Source organism: Pteropus medius, unplaced genomic scaffold (assembly GCF_902729225.1).
Source record: "Pteropus medius unplaced genomic scaffold, Ma_sr-lr_union100, whole genome shotgun sequence".
NCBI classification, from domain to species: Eukaryota; Metazoa; Chordata; class Mammalia; order Chiroptera; family Pteropodidae; genus Pteropus; species Pteropus medius.
In genome coordinates this window covers 2,889,465-2,905,934 of record NW_024344371.1, presented here as the reverse complement: position 1 = coordinate 2,905,934, position 16,470 = coordinate 2,889,465, and the positions used below count along the sequence as shown (strand labels likewise).

The 16,470-nt window shown below is 43.0% G+C and overlaps 1 protein-coding gene across 2 annotated transcripts; it reads left to right on the top strand.

Moving 5' to 3' along the window:
- Positions 1–12,855: 12,855 nt before the first annotated feature.
- Positions 12,856–16,213, top strand: LOC120608541 (granzyme B-like). 2 transcript variants are annotated; one of them, XM_039870426.1, is made up of 5 exons: positions 12,856–13,018; positions 14,067–14,214; positions 14,738–14,873; positions 15,074–15,334; positions 15,945–16,213. In XM_039870426.1, the coding sequence occupies exons 1-5, from the start codon at positions 12,958–12,960 to the stop codon at positions 16,086–16,088; spliced, it is 750 nt and encodes a 249-aa protein (XP_039726360.1). In that variant the 5' UTR covers positions 12,856–12,957; the 3' UTR covers positions 16,089–16,213. The 2 variants fall into 2 exon arrangements, with proteins under 2 accessions (XP_039726360.1, XP_039726359.1); XM_039870425.1 differs by lacking the exon at positions 15,945–16,213 and having other exon boundaries at positions 15,074–15,539.
- The last annotated feature ends 257 nt before the right edge of the window (positions 16,214–16,470 follow it).

The window sequence follows — 16,470 nt, the reverse complement described above, 5'->3', positions numbered from 1 at the left end:
GGTCAAGGAAAATGCAATGCAATGAGATATATGATATTACCACAGCTGGCCACTACTTCACAAGAAGTTGCTAAGAGACAAGGCACATTGCTCAGCAAGTTAGTCACTCAGCATATGAGACTGCTCTAGAACAATTGCAAGGAGTATCACAGGAAAAGAAGAGCATTCAGTGTCTGAAACAATTGGAATTAATTGGAATTAATTGATTGCTAAGCAAAAGAGAGCTGTACTTGTAAAGAGCACTCTCTCTGAACACAACAAGAGCTAATCTTACATACGATTTGGGAAATGTGAAATCCAGAAATTAGTGGACTTGCAGAAGTGGGAACGTTTGGGTATTGGTTGACTTTTAGCTGTGGGATCACAGACACTGGGATGAGATCGTAGCTGGCTGGCTGATGTCACTTGACCCTTCAGTTGCCACTCAGGAAACCAAGGTCCATGCCTCACAGTGTGCTGTTTCCTCTGAGTCTAAAAATGGTGGGGCGACTAGAATAGATGGGACAGTGAAGAGAGAGAGGGAGAGAGAGAGAGAGAGACCAAACTTGTTTAGCCATGGAAAAGGGACTTTATCAGTAAGGAGATGACTTAGAGAGCCTGGCTCTGGAGAGTAAGTACTAAGGCACAAACTTTTCCTAGGTAAGGGCCCAAGAAGGAGTTATCTGTAGGGAATAATATCTCAGAATAACTGGGAATATTGATTCTTATTCTTTCTCAGTTTTTCTCCAGAAATAAATAGATCTCTTTAGCCCAAACTGCTACCCCTACGTCATTCCCCTAAACTTCTGATTCTAGTAGTCTAAAACCAGAAGCCAAGTTTTTTCACTGTCCAGCTTAGTGAGGAACCATCCCAATTACCTCTCTCAAACCTGGACCCACTACTGAACAATAATTTGCAGGTGTGCTCAACAGGGCAAAAGTGGAGCTTGGCCTCTGTGCCCTGATGATCTCGCCTGGATAAGAGAAGCCCAGGGCCCCAAACATAGGAGCATACATCAAAGTCAGACCATGAGGTCCAGGGAACTGGGATTAAAGGTAGAAAAAGAGACCATAGGGCTACAAACTCTCTCCATCTCTGTCCAGCCCTGCTTTCTCTCTCGGATCTAGTCCTTACATTCTCTGCCTTTAATCTCTATAGACTTCCCTGAAAGGATCCCACCTGAGATCATTTTCAAACTCAAGCCTCTTGAGGAAAAGAGCTGGGAGAATACAAATGTCGCACTGTGTGTAAAGCAGCCTGGAGAGAGGGCTTCCTTGCATTCTCATGGGCAAGACAAAAACCTTGGTTTTCTTTCTAGATGAGGGGTTGATTAAATAGTTTCTGTAGGTTTTATAGATATTGTTTATGAGATTAAGAGAATTTCTTTCCATCTTGTTCTGCCAAAATGCTATGTTATCATATGCGGATGTTGAATTTTATCAAATGCTTTTCTGTTTATTCAGATAATGGTGAGTTTTTCTCATATCTTTTTTTTTTTTGGAAAATTACATTAGTTGATCTTTCTAAGATTAAATGAGATCTGTGTGCTTAGTGTAAACCTAACTTGCTCCTACTGTATTAACCTTTTTATAGATTGTTGGGCTAATTTTGAGAGTGATGTTTGTGTAGGTTTTGTGTCTATGAGCAATGAATGAGATTGACCTTTTTTATTCTGTTATTTGTATCAAGGTTATGCCAGCCTTATAAAATGAGAGAGTTAGTGTTCATTCTTTATTTTTCTGTTCTGCAAGAATTTGTAGGTTAAATGTTTTCCTTCTTTGAATTTTAGTAGAAGCCATCTAGTAAAGCCATCTAGGTCAGTTCTCTATGTGGAAAATTTTTGATTGCTGATGCAATTTCTCTGATAGTTCTAGTATTACCTAAGTTTATAATTTCTTTTTTAATAAGTGTTAGGTGATGATATTTCTATTTTGTCTAAAATTTCTAATTTATTAGTGTGGTTTTTTCCTAATATTCTTGGCTTATCCTTTAATGGTCTGCAGCATTTGTAAAAGTATTCCTTTTTCAGTTCCTGATATTAAATATTTGCACCTTCTCTCTTTTTTTCTTGATTAGTTTCTCCAAAAGTTTTTCCATTTTATTAGCCTTTTCAAATAATTAATCTTTGCTTTATTAAATCTCTCTGATGTATGTTTGCTTATTTCATTAACTTCTGTTACCTCTTCTTAGTTCTCCTACTTCATTGAGTTTATTTCACTTATTAATTTCTAACTTCTTGAGATATATGATCTGCTCAATAATTTAAGTTTTTATAATATAGGAGTTTTAAGACTCAATTTTCCTCTACCTGCTTTAGGTGCATTCCACAATTTCTAGTAAGTACTGTATTCTTATTATTCAAGTCAAAACATTTTCTATCTCTTTTTAAATTTTGTTTCGACTTGTGGTTATTTAAAAAGTATATATTTTTATATACTTTTCTAATTACCATTTTATTGATTTCTCATTTAATTATGTGATGGACAGAAAACATTCCAAAGAATTACCTCTTTGGAATTTCATAAGATTCACTTTATGGCCCAGGTAATGATCAATTTATTTATAACTATATATATTCTGCACTATATATTCTGGGTGGGTGCAATGTTCTAGATACATCTATTGGGACCAAGGCCGGAGCAAGAGGAGATGGAAATCCCCCACCCACCCATTGTTCCTCACAAGCTGGGGTTTAGCCTTTTCTTCCTCCTCATAAATTGCTAACATCTGATGGCCCTATCTACCCGTGTAAAAGTAAGATTCTAGGGATGAGAAGTACAATGATGAAATGGCATTGCACTGTAATTATGACCGTGGTCGGGTAAGAACCAGAGTGCTTGATTAGCCAGGATCTGAGAAGTCTTCTTTCCTTAGTAATTTTCTCAGCAGCAAAGAGAAACAGTTAAATAATTCAATATCAATTTTTTTTAAATGTTTGTATTGTATGACACAGTAATTCTACTACTGGGAGTATATCCTTAAGACATAACTCGAAACAAACACACACATGCCTGCAATAAACAATAAACTGTGAGCATAATATGCTCATCGCAACATTATTTAAAATTTTCAAAAATTAGAAACATCCTAAATAACAAAGTGAGATGTATTAACTATGGTTTAACTACTTAATGGAGTACAATACAAACATAAAACATGATTTTTGGGAACCCTATAGAAAACTAAGCTAAAAACATTAACTGGCTATTTATTTGCATCTTTTCACTATCAAAAAAGAAAATCATTAAAACGTCAAGATAACACATTAGCCTTTGAACTGGCAATGATTTAAAAGAATGGTAATATTCAGTAGAGGCATAGGTGCAGAAAAACTGCCGTACAGATTTCCTGATATTGAATATATAAATTGGTACAATCTTTTCAGAAAGCAATTGCTAATGTGTACAATAAGTTTTTAAAAATGCAAGTATGCTTTGAACTAGCAAACCCACTTTATGTACTTCTCCTCAGAAAATGGGACAAGTACATAAAGGTTATTCATTACAGTGCTGTATATACTAGCAAAAAAATGGGAACAATCTTGATATAAAGCAAAAGGAGAATCATTAAATAAATTGTTGTAAGTTTACATGTCATATGCAAATTCCAAAATAGAAGCAGCCATTAAAATGATGATTAATATTTCCTGATAGTCATATATGACTAAGTAACAAAGGCAGGTTACAAAGTTTTACGTGAATAAGAGTGACGTCACCAAGATGGCAACACAGGTCATTCCTGACTTCGCTTCCCATCACAAGAAGAGCTAACAACTATTCATGAACAAGACACCACTGAAAAACTCCTAGAACGTGAGGGTGAGGCTGAAGCACCCCCTGCACCACAGAGACCACGACAAACCACATTAAAAGGATGATGGGTGCTAACTAAACTTAATGTGGTAATCATTTCACAATATACGCAAGTCAAGTCATTATGCTGTATACCTTAAACTTATACAGTTACGATGTCAATTATATGCCAATAAAATGGGGGGTCTATGTGTAGCATTCTCTCATTTTTATTTTGCTAAGTATACATATACGCATAGGAAAAAGCCTATTAAATTATACACCAAATCATTGGTGACTGTAACTAGGTGGTGAATATCAGATGATGTTAATTTTTGCCTGTCATCTTGGCTTATTTGTATGTCCTTTAATTATATTTGTGTGTATTTTAAAGATGGAGAAAAAGGCCTTGAACCAAAGAATGGAAGAGACAAGAGGCAGATCTAAAGCTGGAAGAGACAAGAGGCAGATTTCCCCTTAGAACCTGCAGAGGGAGTGCGGACTGCAGACACCTTGATTTCAATGTCCCTAAAACTGATGTAGGACTTCTGGCTTCCAGAACTGTGAGAGAATAAATTTCTGTTGTTTTAAGCTATCAAGTTGGTAATTTGTTACAATGCCCGTAGAAAACAAACACAGTGTCTTATCTGGAAGTTTGCATTTGAAACTCATGTTCCCTGGGGGTAGCTGCCTCAGAAAAAGCAGCCTCCTCCTCTAAGAGGAGTAAGTAGAGACAGGCACCCTGTCAGGACTGTCGCTCCTGTGACTACTGATTATTGAACTGAGCTTTCATGTGAAGAAAATCAGGCCATTCCTCGGGGGTCTGCAGCCCCAAGCCTGGATTTGCTGAGAGAGCCAAGTTCAGGCCCACAAATGTGTGAGAGCCCAGACAACAGCTTCAGAGTCACTGCCATGCAGCTCTGTAGGCAGGAGCTAGGCCAAGGTCAAGCTGGGAGAACACTCAAGGCCAGGGGCCCCAGGACCACCCCTGATCCCCCACACAGCCTCCTAACCAAGACCACCCACCTGGGGAGGCAGGGAGGGCAGGACCATGAGGAGGCCAGCTCTCTCTGCCTGCATGAGGCTCCAGAGGCCCCTTGTGTGTAACAACAAAGCCGAGGACATTGTCTCCTTTGGATGAAAAATAGAATACCTCCAGGTCTTCACCAAGATCCTCAATTTCCTGCCCTGAAGAAAGAGATTAATGAGAGAATTGAGTCCCTTCTGTGACTAACCATCTTCTTTAGGAAAGAGCCCAGACATCACTTCGTAGAAGCTGTCATGGCCATAATAAACATCCATTTCTAGATAGGAATGACTGATTTCTCCTTTACTTATTAAACAACAATCACTGGGTACCAGCCATGGATCAGGCCTGCTTCTCTTCTCTCTGCTCACGTTTCTTCCATTTTCTGCTTGCCTTGCCTCCCACCACCTCCTCACAAACCCTTGTTATGTTATGACCCAGCTTGACCTTTGTCCACACATTTCTGTGGCTGAGCCCCTCACATTCAGCCCATGTTCCCCATGGGCTCAGAGTTCACTGATAGGCCTTTCACTCACAGCCTCAACCCCTTTCAGCTGGTCTCTTGGTCACCCATGGTAACCTGGCTTCTGGTCTGAGACCTTTGCTGCTCACCTGGGTTATAGCTACCAGTTGAGTAAGGAAGGGGGTTTTTGCAGCAGGACCGGACAACACTCCTTTGCCATCAATCAGCAAACAAATAGATATTGAGCACCTACGATGTGCCAGGTACTGGAGGCACATGAAGTAAACATGGCAGATACCGTCCATGCCCTCATGAAACTTACAGTCTAAGGACTTCCATCAGAATTTCCCCCAAAGCCTCCTTCCTTGCCTGGGTTGGTCAGATTGGCCTGAATCTATGTGGGAAATCCACACAATGAAAAATCATCTTTTTGAAAGGATAATAACACTCCTTTGTCTTATGGCTTCCGTGTGCATTGTCACATTTGACTCCAGAACAGCAGTGTATGGGACTGGAAATAAGTTTCCAGTTCTGTAGTCAGTGGAACCCCACCTCTGGATGAAGGAGAGATGCAGGGAGAAAAAACACAACCAGGGAAGCTATTTCTTTATGATTTACATATAGGGTATCTTATGGGTATAAAGTTCAGTATAAATTCTGACATGGAAGAGATGTCACATTTTCTTATCTTCCTCAAATCACATCAGATGAGGGAGCCTCACATGGTGCTAGGAAAAAAAAAATGGAGTACAGCCTGCAACCCACAGTCTATCATGGTTACATCCTTAGTTTCCAAGCCCACAGAGACCTTCGAAGTCATCTAGCTTTTAGCTTGGAAGCCTCACGTGTAGTATGAGACTCTTCGTTGACACTGGCTCTCCCTGTGCCCAGGTCAGTCTCACCAGGCAAGCCCAGCAGCCATCCCCTCCCAGGTCTTGATGCCAATCTGGGTGCTGCTTCGGGGTTCAGTGACAGTTGTAGATGAATACTCCCCAACCAAAGACACACACACCAATACCAAATTCATTTTCGTTTGGGGAAATATCTTCTTCTGGGTTCCCGCCACCCTCAAAGGCATGCCTTCTCACATCTCGCTGCTCACAAATACTTCTGTAGCAGAATATCTTAATGATCTTGACCACTTTTGTAATGAAGGGAGAACAGCTGACTTCACACAGCTTCTGTTCGAGTGCTGAAAACTCTCCTGAAACAAAGATGTACCAAGATCACGCTCGGAAAAGGAAAATGAAGCAATCGAAACAAAAACATACAACTATACACACGAGCGCACATGAATATATGTACGCATATATACATATGTGTATGTAATCATATAAAAATATGTATACATGTGTTTATGTGCATAGGTATAAATATAAATATGTGTAAGCACATGATTTCAAAAAGCTACACTGACATATATATAATCCATTCCAGGAAAGTTTTCTATTGTTAACAATGTTTTAAAAGTCTCTGCTACAGCCCAGTCCTTTTCTGTAGATGAGAATAATGAGGCCCAGAAATTGGCAATTGAGCCTTATAACTGAACAGGAGCCCAGGGCACTCCCTTTTGCTGAGCTAAAATCTGCCTGCTGTGGTTTCCATCACTTCTTAGAGTGGTATAAAGGAGAGTTTGCAGCTCAGCAGACTGCATTGTGTGTGTGTGTGCATGTGTGTGTGTGTGTGTGTGTGTGTGTGCACATTTTCTGTGGGAATCATAGACCCTACACATATCAATTTAACATATCTAAGTCCTTTCATTTGAAATGTGACACGATAATGCCTATGCAGGCATGGAGGACCACATGAGATAAGATATAATGTGAACGTATTGGGAAATAGGTAATAAGGTACAGATTCATATTACATGCCCTTTTGCAGCCCCTTGTTTCCCTTGATTTTCCCCACACTCAGTCATCATATTTAAAAAAAAAAAAAAAAGCCAGCTCCCAAATGACAGCTTCAAATTATTTCAAGATAGCTAGGATGCACACCCACACCCACAGCCATTCCCAGCCCATTTTTCCCTACATGAGTCAGCTGAGAGTTAATTTATCAGGGTACACACTCTCCTCTGGGACACTCAATAGAACCCAGGGCAGACACACTCTTGAGACAAAACTTTCCTCCTTTTATCTGTTATAGTCTCTATGAGTTCGAGAAAAAAAAAAGCCTGACTTTCTGCCCCTGTGAGACTGTAGCAAAGATGAGATTTCTGAGAGAACATGGCCAAGCCATAGACACAAACCAATGATTCTGGTCTCCATTATCTCCTCAGGAGTTATTGAGTACCACGTAAGACTGGGTATTTATGCATAAATACTTAAGATGCTCATCTCTGCAAGGCAAAGCATATGATGCCAAAGGGCGCTGGAAAGCTGACTCCTAAAAGCCTCAAGGGTGGAGTTCATTGCCTTGGTGAACTAAGCACACGGTCCAGTAACAGATCGATACTCAGTCTTCCAGTCTTAGAAACCTGAGATAACGCAACATAAAAAAATGTCTAGAGTTTTGCAATCACATACTGGAGTTTGTGGCAAATGATTGAGCATAGAGAATACGGAGAGAATAACATAGTCATTATTATTACAGTAAATCATCCTGCCACATTTTCATTGGTAAAAATGCTCTCAGAGGCTCTGCGAGTTTCTGCAATACTCGATTTCTCACAAGCAGGCTTCGAAGGGCTCTGGGATGGTCCAGATCTTCTGCTTTGCTCACATATGGTTCCAGTGCTGCTTCCTAGCATTTAGTCAAAAACAGAGGAACTTGATAGCATAGAGATATCTCCAACTAGGAGATGTCATACCAGGACTGGAGGACAGATAGGGGATGTAACACAAGAATTCTTAGGTGTGAATTAGGTTTTTCAAACACAATACTTTGTTACATCTGTCCTGACCTATGAAATAGAGAGAAAGAAAAACTCACCAGTTTTGTAGTCATATACTAGAGATTCTGGTAAATGATTCAGTAGCATCATTTTTACCTACCCCAAACCAAACCACATCCCATATAGACATGGTAAGAAAGCCCATAGCACTAGCCCCCGAGTAAGATGGGAAGAGAAAGACCCATTCACTCGAGAAGAGTAAGGTGTGACCTTCAAGCCTTGTGGGAACAAAACGCTTTGAGGAAAAGAAATGACCTCAGTGGGCAAAGTTCCTGGGAGGATAAAGGTCCTAGGGTGGGGAAGTTGAGAGAGGGGGATCTTGAGTGTGATCTAGGGTCATATCAAAAGCAACATCACAACCCGGAACATCACTCCTTTCCAACTCGCTCCCACCCAGAAATGTAGTCAACGCCGATTGATTTTTCTGGGTCCGCATTGTCACCCGTACCTCAGTGTGGTAGCGGTGGGCACACTGTCCTCACCTAAGTCCACTCTTCCTCCCTCTTCCTCTGTAGTCATCTCTCTACACATCACCCCAGACATTTACCTACTCCAGAGTTTTACTGAATTACTCCCAACTCCACATCCAGATCTTTGCTGGTGGCCGAGCAATGATTGGTGTGGGCAATAGGGAAATTTAAAGATTGTTCTCGTGGCTGCCAAAATTCTGAAAATCTCACAGATGTATATCTGTCCTGTAAACATTTTTCTCTCCCCACCCCTGCCATCTCTCCTCCATCCTTACTACTATGGAGACCAAACGAAAGTACAACCTTTCCCATTCCAACACATAATCTAGGTTCTCCTTCACTGACAGTTCTCTCCTTCAAAACCGTTTTTGATGTCCTGTTAACACCCCAGAAATTCTATCATTGCAATCTCTTAATAGGAATGCAAAGATAACCCCTAACTGAGGCAGGAATCTCTTCTTGACAGCAGGCTGAGTTTCATGGTCAAATGAAACCCCCTAGGGCCAAGTTCTGACTCCTTATGCCTATAGTTTCTGATTTTAGGCATTACTTAAGGGAATGATCAGACTCAGGGAAATTGGTTTATAGCAGCAGCCTTAAATGCCATGTATGTCGTTGTGCCTTTGCCATTGCCTACAAGAAAAGGTTTTGCTCACTTTCAATAGGTACTAGATATGATTCGGTGAGGGGCTAAGGCCCACAAGGATTGTCCTCACGGGCTAGGTATGACGTTCTCCTGCACATTGGGGAAGAATGTCAGGGGAATAAAGGATAAGAGCAAAGGATATATGTGAACCAAATGACCTTTTCCATCAGTCACGATATAGTAGCCACTGAAGTGCCTTTCTCTTCTAAGAGAACCAGTGTCCCACATTAGAGATATAGACAGAAACTTTTATTCTTTGACATTCTCTCAATTTTTTCCTCAAATTCCTTGAACAATGTAAGAAATGATGATGTTTATAGAGCTGTGGATGAGATCACAGGCTGTGGAATCACATCCCTGCATTCTAATCACTGTCCCCTCTCCACTCCTATGAGCTGAGTGATATAGAACAAGTCCCTTACCTTTTCAATGTCTTAGCATTCTCATTTGTGAAATGAAAGAAATATCATTAGCTAACTCAGAGGTCGAAGTAGAAGATCTATGGGCAGTGATCAATAAATATTAGCCAGCATTAAAATGTTAAATATTATTTTTTCTTTTGTTCAACAAACTGGTTAATCATATCTTCTTTTCCAGATGTTTATTATTAATTTTTACTTAGACACAGATTCTTAAAATTACAAGTAACAAATGGATTTCACAAATCTTTTGGTTTGACTCCCTTTGGTCACATCTAGAAAGAAATTTACTATCTCCAATGGGGTTTTCCCCAGGTGGGTTTTTTTCTTAGGAAGTTACCTGTTTCACACTCTTTTCCACATGCCTGCCACCTCGGTAAGCTTTCCTCTACTTTAAATTGGTATTTCTACTTCTGGATTTGGGAAAACTTTCCTATACGGCTTTGGCCATTTGACTAGCCATTGAAGTTAAAAGAAAATTTTCCCTGAACTCTCCACCCTCTCCATTTTCAGCCTAACCAGCATAGCATGTTTGGGGCTCTAGCCCAGCTCTTAAAGAACCAGTCCAAATAGTGAGGAGGATGGGAATGCGGATGGTGGCAAAGGTCAACACTTCTCCAGACAAGATACACAAATGACCAGCAAACACAGGAAAGGTGCTAAACCTCATAAGAAAATGTTAATCAAAACCACAATGAGATACCACTTCATACCCACTAGGATTGATATAATCAAAAAAAAAGAAAAGAAAAGTAACAAGTGTTGGTGAGGATGTGAAGAAATAGAAACACTTGTCCGTTGCTGGTAGAAATGTAAAACAGTGCAACCACCGCGATAAACAGTTTAGTGGTTCTTCAGGAAATTAAACCTAGAATTACCAAAAGATCCAGCAATTCCACTCCTCGGTACATATTCAAGAGAAATGGAAGCATATCATCCACACAGAAGTTCGTACACAAATATTTATAGCAGCATCAGCTATAATAGCCAAAAGGGAGAAGTGATCCAAATTTCTACTGACAGATAAATGAGGAAATTGTGGTATATACATACAATGGAATATTATTTAGCCATAAAAAAAAAAATTAAAAATAGTGATACATGCTACAACTTGGATGGACTTCAAAATCATCATGCTAAGTGAAAGAGACCAGACACAACAGGTCACATTTGACACTATTCGTTTTATGTGAAATATTCAGAATATGCAAATCTATAAAAACAGAGAAAAGATTAGTGGTTGCCAGGGGCCAGGGAGAGAGATGGATGAGAGAAGGAAAACAGAAAGTGATTAAGTGCTCATTAAACTGTGGACCCACAACTTAATGGATCCACAATTTAGCGGGTATGAACAAAACGTTTTTCTGGGGTCATGAAAAAGTTTTGGAACTAAAGAGAGGTGGTGGTTGCACAACATTTTGAACGCACTAAATGCCACTGAATTGTTTACATTAAAATAGTTAATTTTGTTGTGCGAATCTCACCTCAGTTTTTAACAAAGGTCATGACATAGTCTTATGTTTAGCATAATCCCCTTTTAATTTTAAAAATACAGATAGACATGAGTAAAATATGTTAGAGCGTACTTCAAGACATTAAAGATGATTATCAATGAGTAATCAGAAATTAGATCATTTTCTCTTTGATTTTTTTTTTTACTTTTACAATAATTTAGAAATTAATTTCATGTTAACTTTTTAATAACAAGGAAGCAGAGACTATAGTGGCATTGAATAATTGTTTTTAAGACCATGGGGAAAATGCTAATGTCATAGAGTTAAGTGAGGAAAAAAGAAAATTAGCAAGAAATATATATAATATGATCCCAAGTATTTAAAATTCACTTCTTATGATAACAGCTTGTCCATGGGAGATAGGCAAACGAGTGATATTTTTTCCTACTTTCCAATTTTTTTTTAATGAGTACATATTACCACTATAATCAGAAAGGTATTTTTATTTTTAAAATGTCTACTAGTAGTCGAGCTAAGTTCAAAAAAGTGAAGGTTTAGAATGCATGGCATGACAAGGACATTTGCACTGAAATTATGTATGTTGATCCCTAATATTTCTTGTAGAAAAATTGTAAGGTACAAAAAAACATATAAAGATGGAAATTTAAATTTCCAGAATCTAACCACTCAGAGATACTTAGTTGTTCTTTGAACAGAATTGGGCTTGAGCTGTTTAGAAATAACAGTCCTTCATGTCCATTCCAATATAGTGAGATCGTCGGCGTAATTTGTTTAGCAAGTATGAGCTTCCTATGGGCCAAGCCTGCAATATCAGAAGTGTGGCTCTCAGGACAGAGAATACTAAAAGAACAGTTATTGATCTTTGGTTGTCCAGCACACTGTCCTACTTCACAGAGTATCAGCAATTTAGTCATCCGAGCTTCCTTTGGGAGAACCAGCCTTAGTTCATGTGGTTTGGGTGGGACCAACCCATCCCAGCCCCCTACTCAAAGTAGAAACAACCCGGGCTTAAGTCGGTTAGTGGATTCAACTTTTGAGGTCACAGTGATTCATAACTTTAGACCAACACATGTCAAGTGCAGGACTTTTGTTAAAATTATTGACAAGAGAGGTGAACTCTATCACTCTGAGCATTCATAAATTAGCAAGAAATGTTAAAAATCCCTAGGAAGGAAGCTGTGATGATGGATGGGTTGCAGAATCGGTTTAGTAGATGGTGGCTGTGCTCTCTTACTGTCTTGTGCATCCCTCTACCATGGCCCTTCAGACACAGTACTCTGGTCACTGATGTTTCTGTCTCCTCCACCAGATGGTCATCTTAAGGGAAGGAGATACATCTCCCATATGTATCTCCCATATGTTTGGTCATAGCACACATCTGTGAAATAAATTATCCCGATGGACTTGGTAGCATGGGAAAAAAGGCATTAGTGTAGTTCTATCCCCGGTGACTCAGAGGTTTTTGGGTTCCTGCACCTCTACTGGTCAATACCACATCCTATGGTCCCCACCTGTCACCTTCGGTTCCTGCTCTGGGCTGAAACAAGTTATCTGCTCTGAGTCATCAGCTACAGGTACTGCTTAATTCTCACACAACCACCCAGAGAACGTCATCAAGCAGTAGGTGTGAGGGCGGAGACACTTTCATAGAAAGCCTCTTAGAATGAAGCACTACAAGACCAGAAGGGAACTCGAAGTCACTGAGCCCATCTGCACCTCCTTCTTCTCCTGGGGGCTAAAGGAGATCACAGAAGAACAGCAGCAGCTCCGACATCAGCAGCCTTCCTGGGAAGATGTGGCCCCTCCTGCTCCTGCTCTCACTGGCCTTTTTACTGCCCTCCGGGACAGAGGCAGGTGAGTCGCCATCCCACCCTCACAGGCCTGACCCCATTCCACAGAGGGCCCAGACCTCCTGCCCCTTCTGTGCATCTCTGACCCACCTATCCCCCAGGAATGTTCTGAAGCCCAGCTCCCATCCCATCTCAGACGCCCAAGCATGATGCTGGATAAGCTACCAGCAGAAATGGCAGGGCAGAAGGCTGTTCTCAAGAAAATCCAGTAGGTACTATCCCTCCCCAGGCTTTGCCTTTACCATCTGGAAGGTGAGGCTTTCCTAGAAGTGCATGGCAGAGGGTGGCAAACTGCAGAAGGCGCAGCATTCCTAGTTTCCAAGTCTGGGACGAGACAGGAGCTCCCTTCAGTGTCTGCTTAGGAGAGAAGCCCAAAGCTCAGCAGACCCCAGAGCTCTGCCGAGGGGGGCACTGTCCCCAGAAGACTGCTGTTGTCTTTGCTCAGTTGCAAGTCCCCTCAGTTCCGTTCTCCAACTCCGCTTTTCTTCCCATGCCTTCGGTGGCTCCCCTCTTTCAAGAATTAAACCCCTGTGTTTGGCACCCCCAAACTTCTATGCTTTCCAGAATTCCACTACCCTGGCCCTACCAACCTTCCTCCAGAGGTCGATTGGGAGGCCACCCCTTCGTGCAGCCAACAAACACTTTTTGGGCACCAACTCTGTGTCAGGCCCTAGGCCCTGCAACATCTAGATCCCTAGACTTAAGTTCTGGCCACCAGAAAGCGGCACTGTCCTGGACATCACAGGACCATAAGGGCATCCGAAACTCACTTGAAACAAAGCCAAGTCAGGAGAGAAATTTTCAAGAGCCTCTAGGACCTCACTGCCCCCACTGGAGGCAAGTATGCTCACCTCCAACTATATGTAGAGGCAAAATTCACAGACCAAGCTGGCTGTTCTTCCCTTTTCCATAGGAGAAAGTTGAGGACCCTTCCCACCTCCTCCCAACTCCAGGCCAGCCCAGGCTCCCAAGTACCCCACAGTTCTGAGTCATCAAGACGATGTCTGGTGGACTCAGTGGATACACACAAGCAAAGCAGACTTTTCTTTCAGGAAAGATCATCGGGGGACACGAGGCCAAGCCCCACTCCCGCCCTTACATGGCCTACATTCAGTTTCTGCAAAATGGGCATAAGAACAAATGCGGCGGTGTCCTTGTGCGGGAGAATTTTGTTCTGACAGCTGCTCACTGCAGTGGAAGGTGAGGGGCAGCAGCCAGCCGACACCTCCTGAGACCCGCTCAGGGACCCCTCCCTCCCCAGGGGTGCAGCCCAGGGGAGCTCCCCAGGCTCCTGGTAACTCAAGCTCACAGAGCTCCTCAGAGGAGCCATCTGAGCGCACGACTGGGATAAGGAAAAGCTGAGAACAAGGACAAGTAAGCTTTGGGCTCAGAGGGTCAGAGGTGAGAGTAAGTGACACAGTGGAGAAGAGAAGACAGTGACCACAGTGGCCAAATCAAGCAGTGATGGAGGATGAAAGCACGCATTAACATCAAAGTACAAAGCCAAGCGATTTCATGATATTGCCTGAGGGTAAGAGAGAGCTCCCAGAAGCCATACACTCGGTGTCCTTGAGAAGCAGAGGGCACAGTGTCACTCAGCCCTCTGGCCCTAGCTGTAGCCCTGCCCTGCCCTGCCCCGCTGTCACCTCTCCTTCGTGGCTCTGGGCTGTATTTCCGGTGCCTCCACACCCTCACACACATCCCCACTCTGCTCTCTGTACAGCTCAATCAATGTCACCCTGGGGGCCCATAACATCAAGAAGCAGGAGAAGACCCAGCAAGTCTTCCGTGTGGTGAAAGCCATCCCCCACCCAGACTATAATCCTAAGAACTTCGCCAATGACATCATGTTACTGCGGGTAAGGAGGGAACCTCCTGCTGCTCTTACTGCTGAGTTCTCAGTGTTTCCCTCCTACTGTGACCTGTCCCTTTCCTCTTCCCATCCTGGCCTCCTGACCAGTCCCAGTGGCTCAGCGGGGAGGGCAGGCACTGCAGCTTCCTGGTGTCCAGGCCGAGAGGCCGCTAGCTGATCTGGACTCTCTTGCCTCTTCCCCATCAGCTGGAGAAAAATATCAAGCTGACGAAAGCTGTGAAGCTCCTCCGCCTGCCCAGGGAAGAGGACCGGGTGATGCCAGGACAGAAGTGCAGTGTGGCCGGTTGGGGGCGGATGGCCCTGATAAACACATACCCAGACACACTGCAGGAGGTGGAGCTGACCGTGCAAGAGGATTGGGAGTGTGAATGCTACTTACGAAATTATTACAACAGTGCCATTCAACTGTGTGTGGGGAACCCCACGGAGAACAAGGCTTCCTTTCAGGTGAGACTGAGTGTCTGCCTAGTGTGGCTCTCGGGAGAGGAGTGTTTGGGGAAGGACTGGGACCTAGAGACCCGTGCTCTAGGCTGTGATCTTTCTCCCAGGGAAGAGAAGCAGGGAGCAGCCAGAGCTGGGAAGAAACAAGGCCTCTGAGAGCCTACCAAGGGCCTGTGGTCAGTCTAAACACAGCACTCCTCCAGGAGGATGAATTTGCAACACAGTGGGCTAGAGCAACTAGAAAACTGTGCCCCCCGTGTGTGCAGCAGTTAAAACCAGGTGGCTCCTCAGAGCTGGCGCCCACCTTAGTTATTGGGCTTGTCCTCCATGCTAAGTGTCAGCTCCACCCGCCTGCTTTCATGTACTTACACAGTAGACTTAGAGCCACAGTCCCACAGCGCCTTTATAGGGAGAGGATCTGGGACCTGGGGGAGAAGAAGGAGCTGCCACCTGGGGTGCAGTGAAGAGTGACAATGTCCGTGCTGACCTGCCCACTCTCTGATCTCCCACGTGGAGGTCATGCAAGGCAGCCTTCTCTGAGAAGAGGCCTGGGGTGGCAGGGAAGGCAGAACCGGTAGGGGAGACAGCTCAGCTTCCCTGCCTTCTCTGTCCACAGGGCGACTCTGGGGGCCCTCTAGTATGTAAGAATGTGATCCAGGGCATTGTCTCCTATGGACAAAAAAACGGGACGTCTCCGCGGGCCTACACTAAAGTCTCAAAATTCCTGTCCTGGATAAAGAAAACCATGAAGAACCTCTAACTGCGGAAACCGGACTGTCTTTTTTTTTTTGAGCTAATCCAGAATCACACTGTTGGCGGATGGGGGAGTGGGGTTTGGGTAGGTGGTGCCAGAAACCAAATAAATGTCTCTGAGCTGAGTGGGAAGAGCTGGTTTCTTATTTTTTCGTCGACCCTCACTCAAGGCACCAGCTCTATGGGTAGAAGACCAATGGCACAATTCTGCTGTTTTCTGCTTCCCCTCTCCCCACCACCTCCCCAAACCCCATGCGAAGCTATTATCCAGCTCCTTCTTATCCACACCCGTAACTCCAGGGTCTGCCCCACCGCCAGGGCTGAAGCTGACTGAGCACCATCAGGAGAAAACATGAATCTCCCAGGTCCTAGGGCTTGGCCTGAACTTC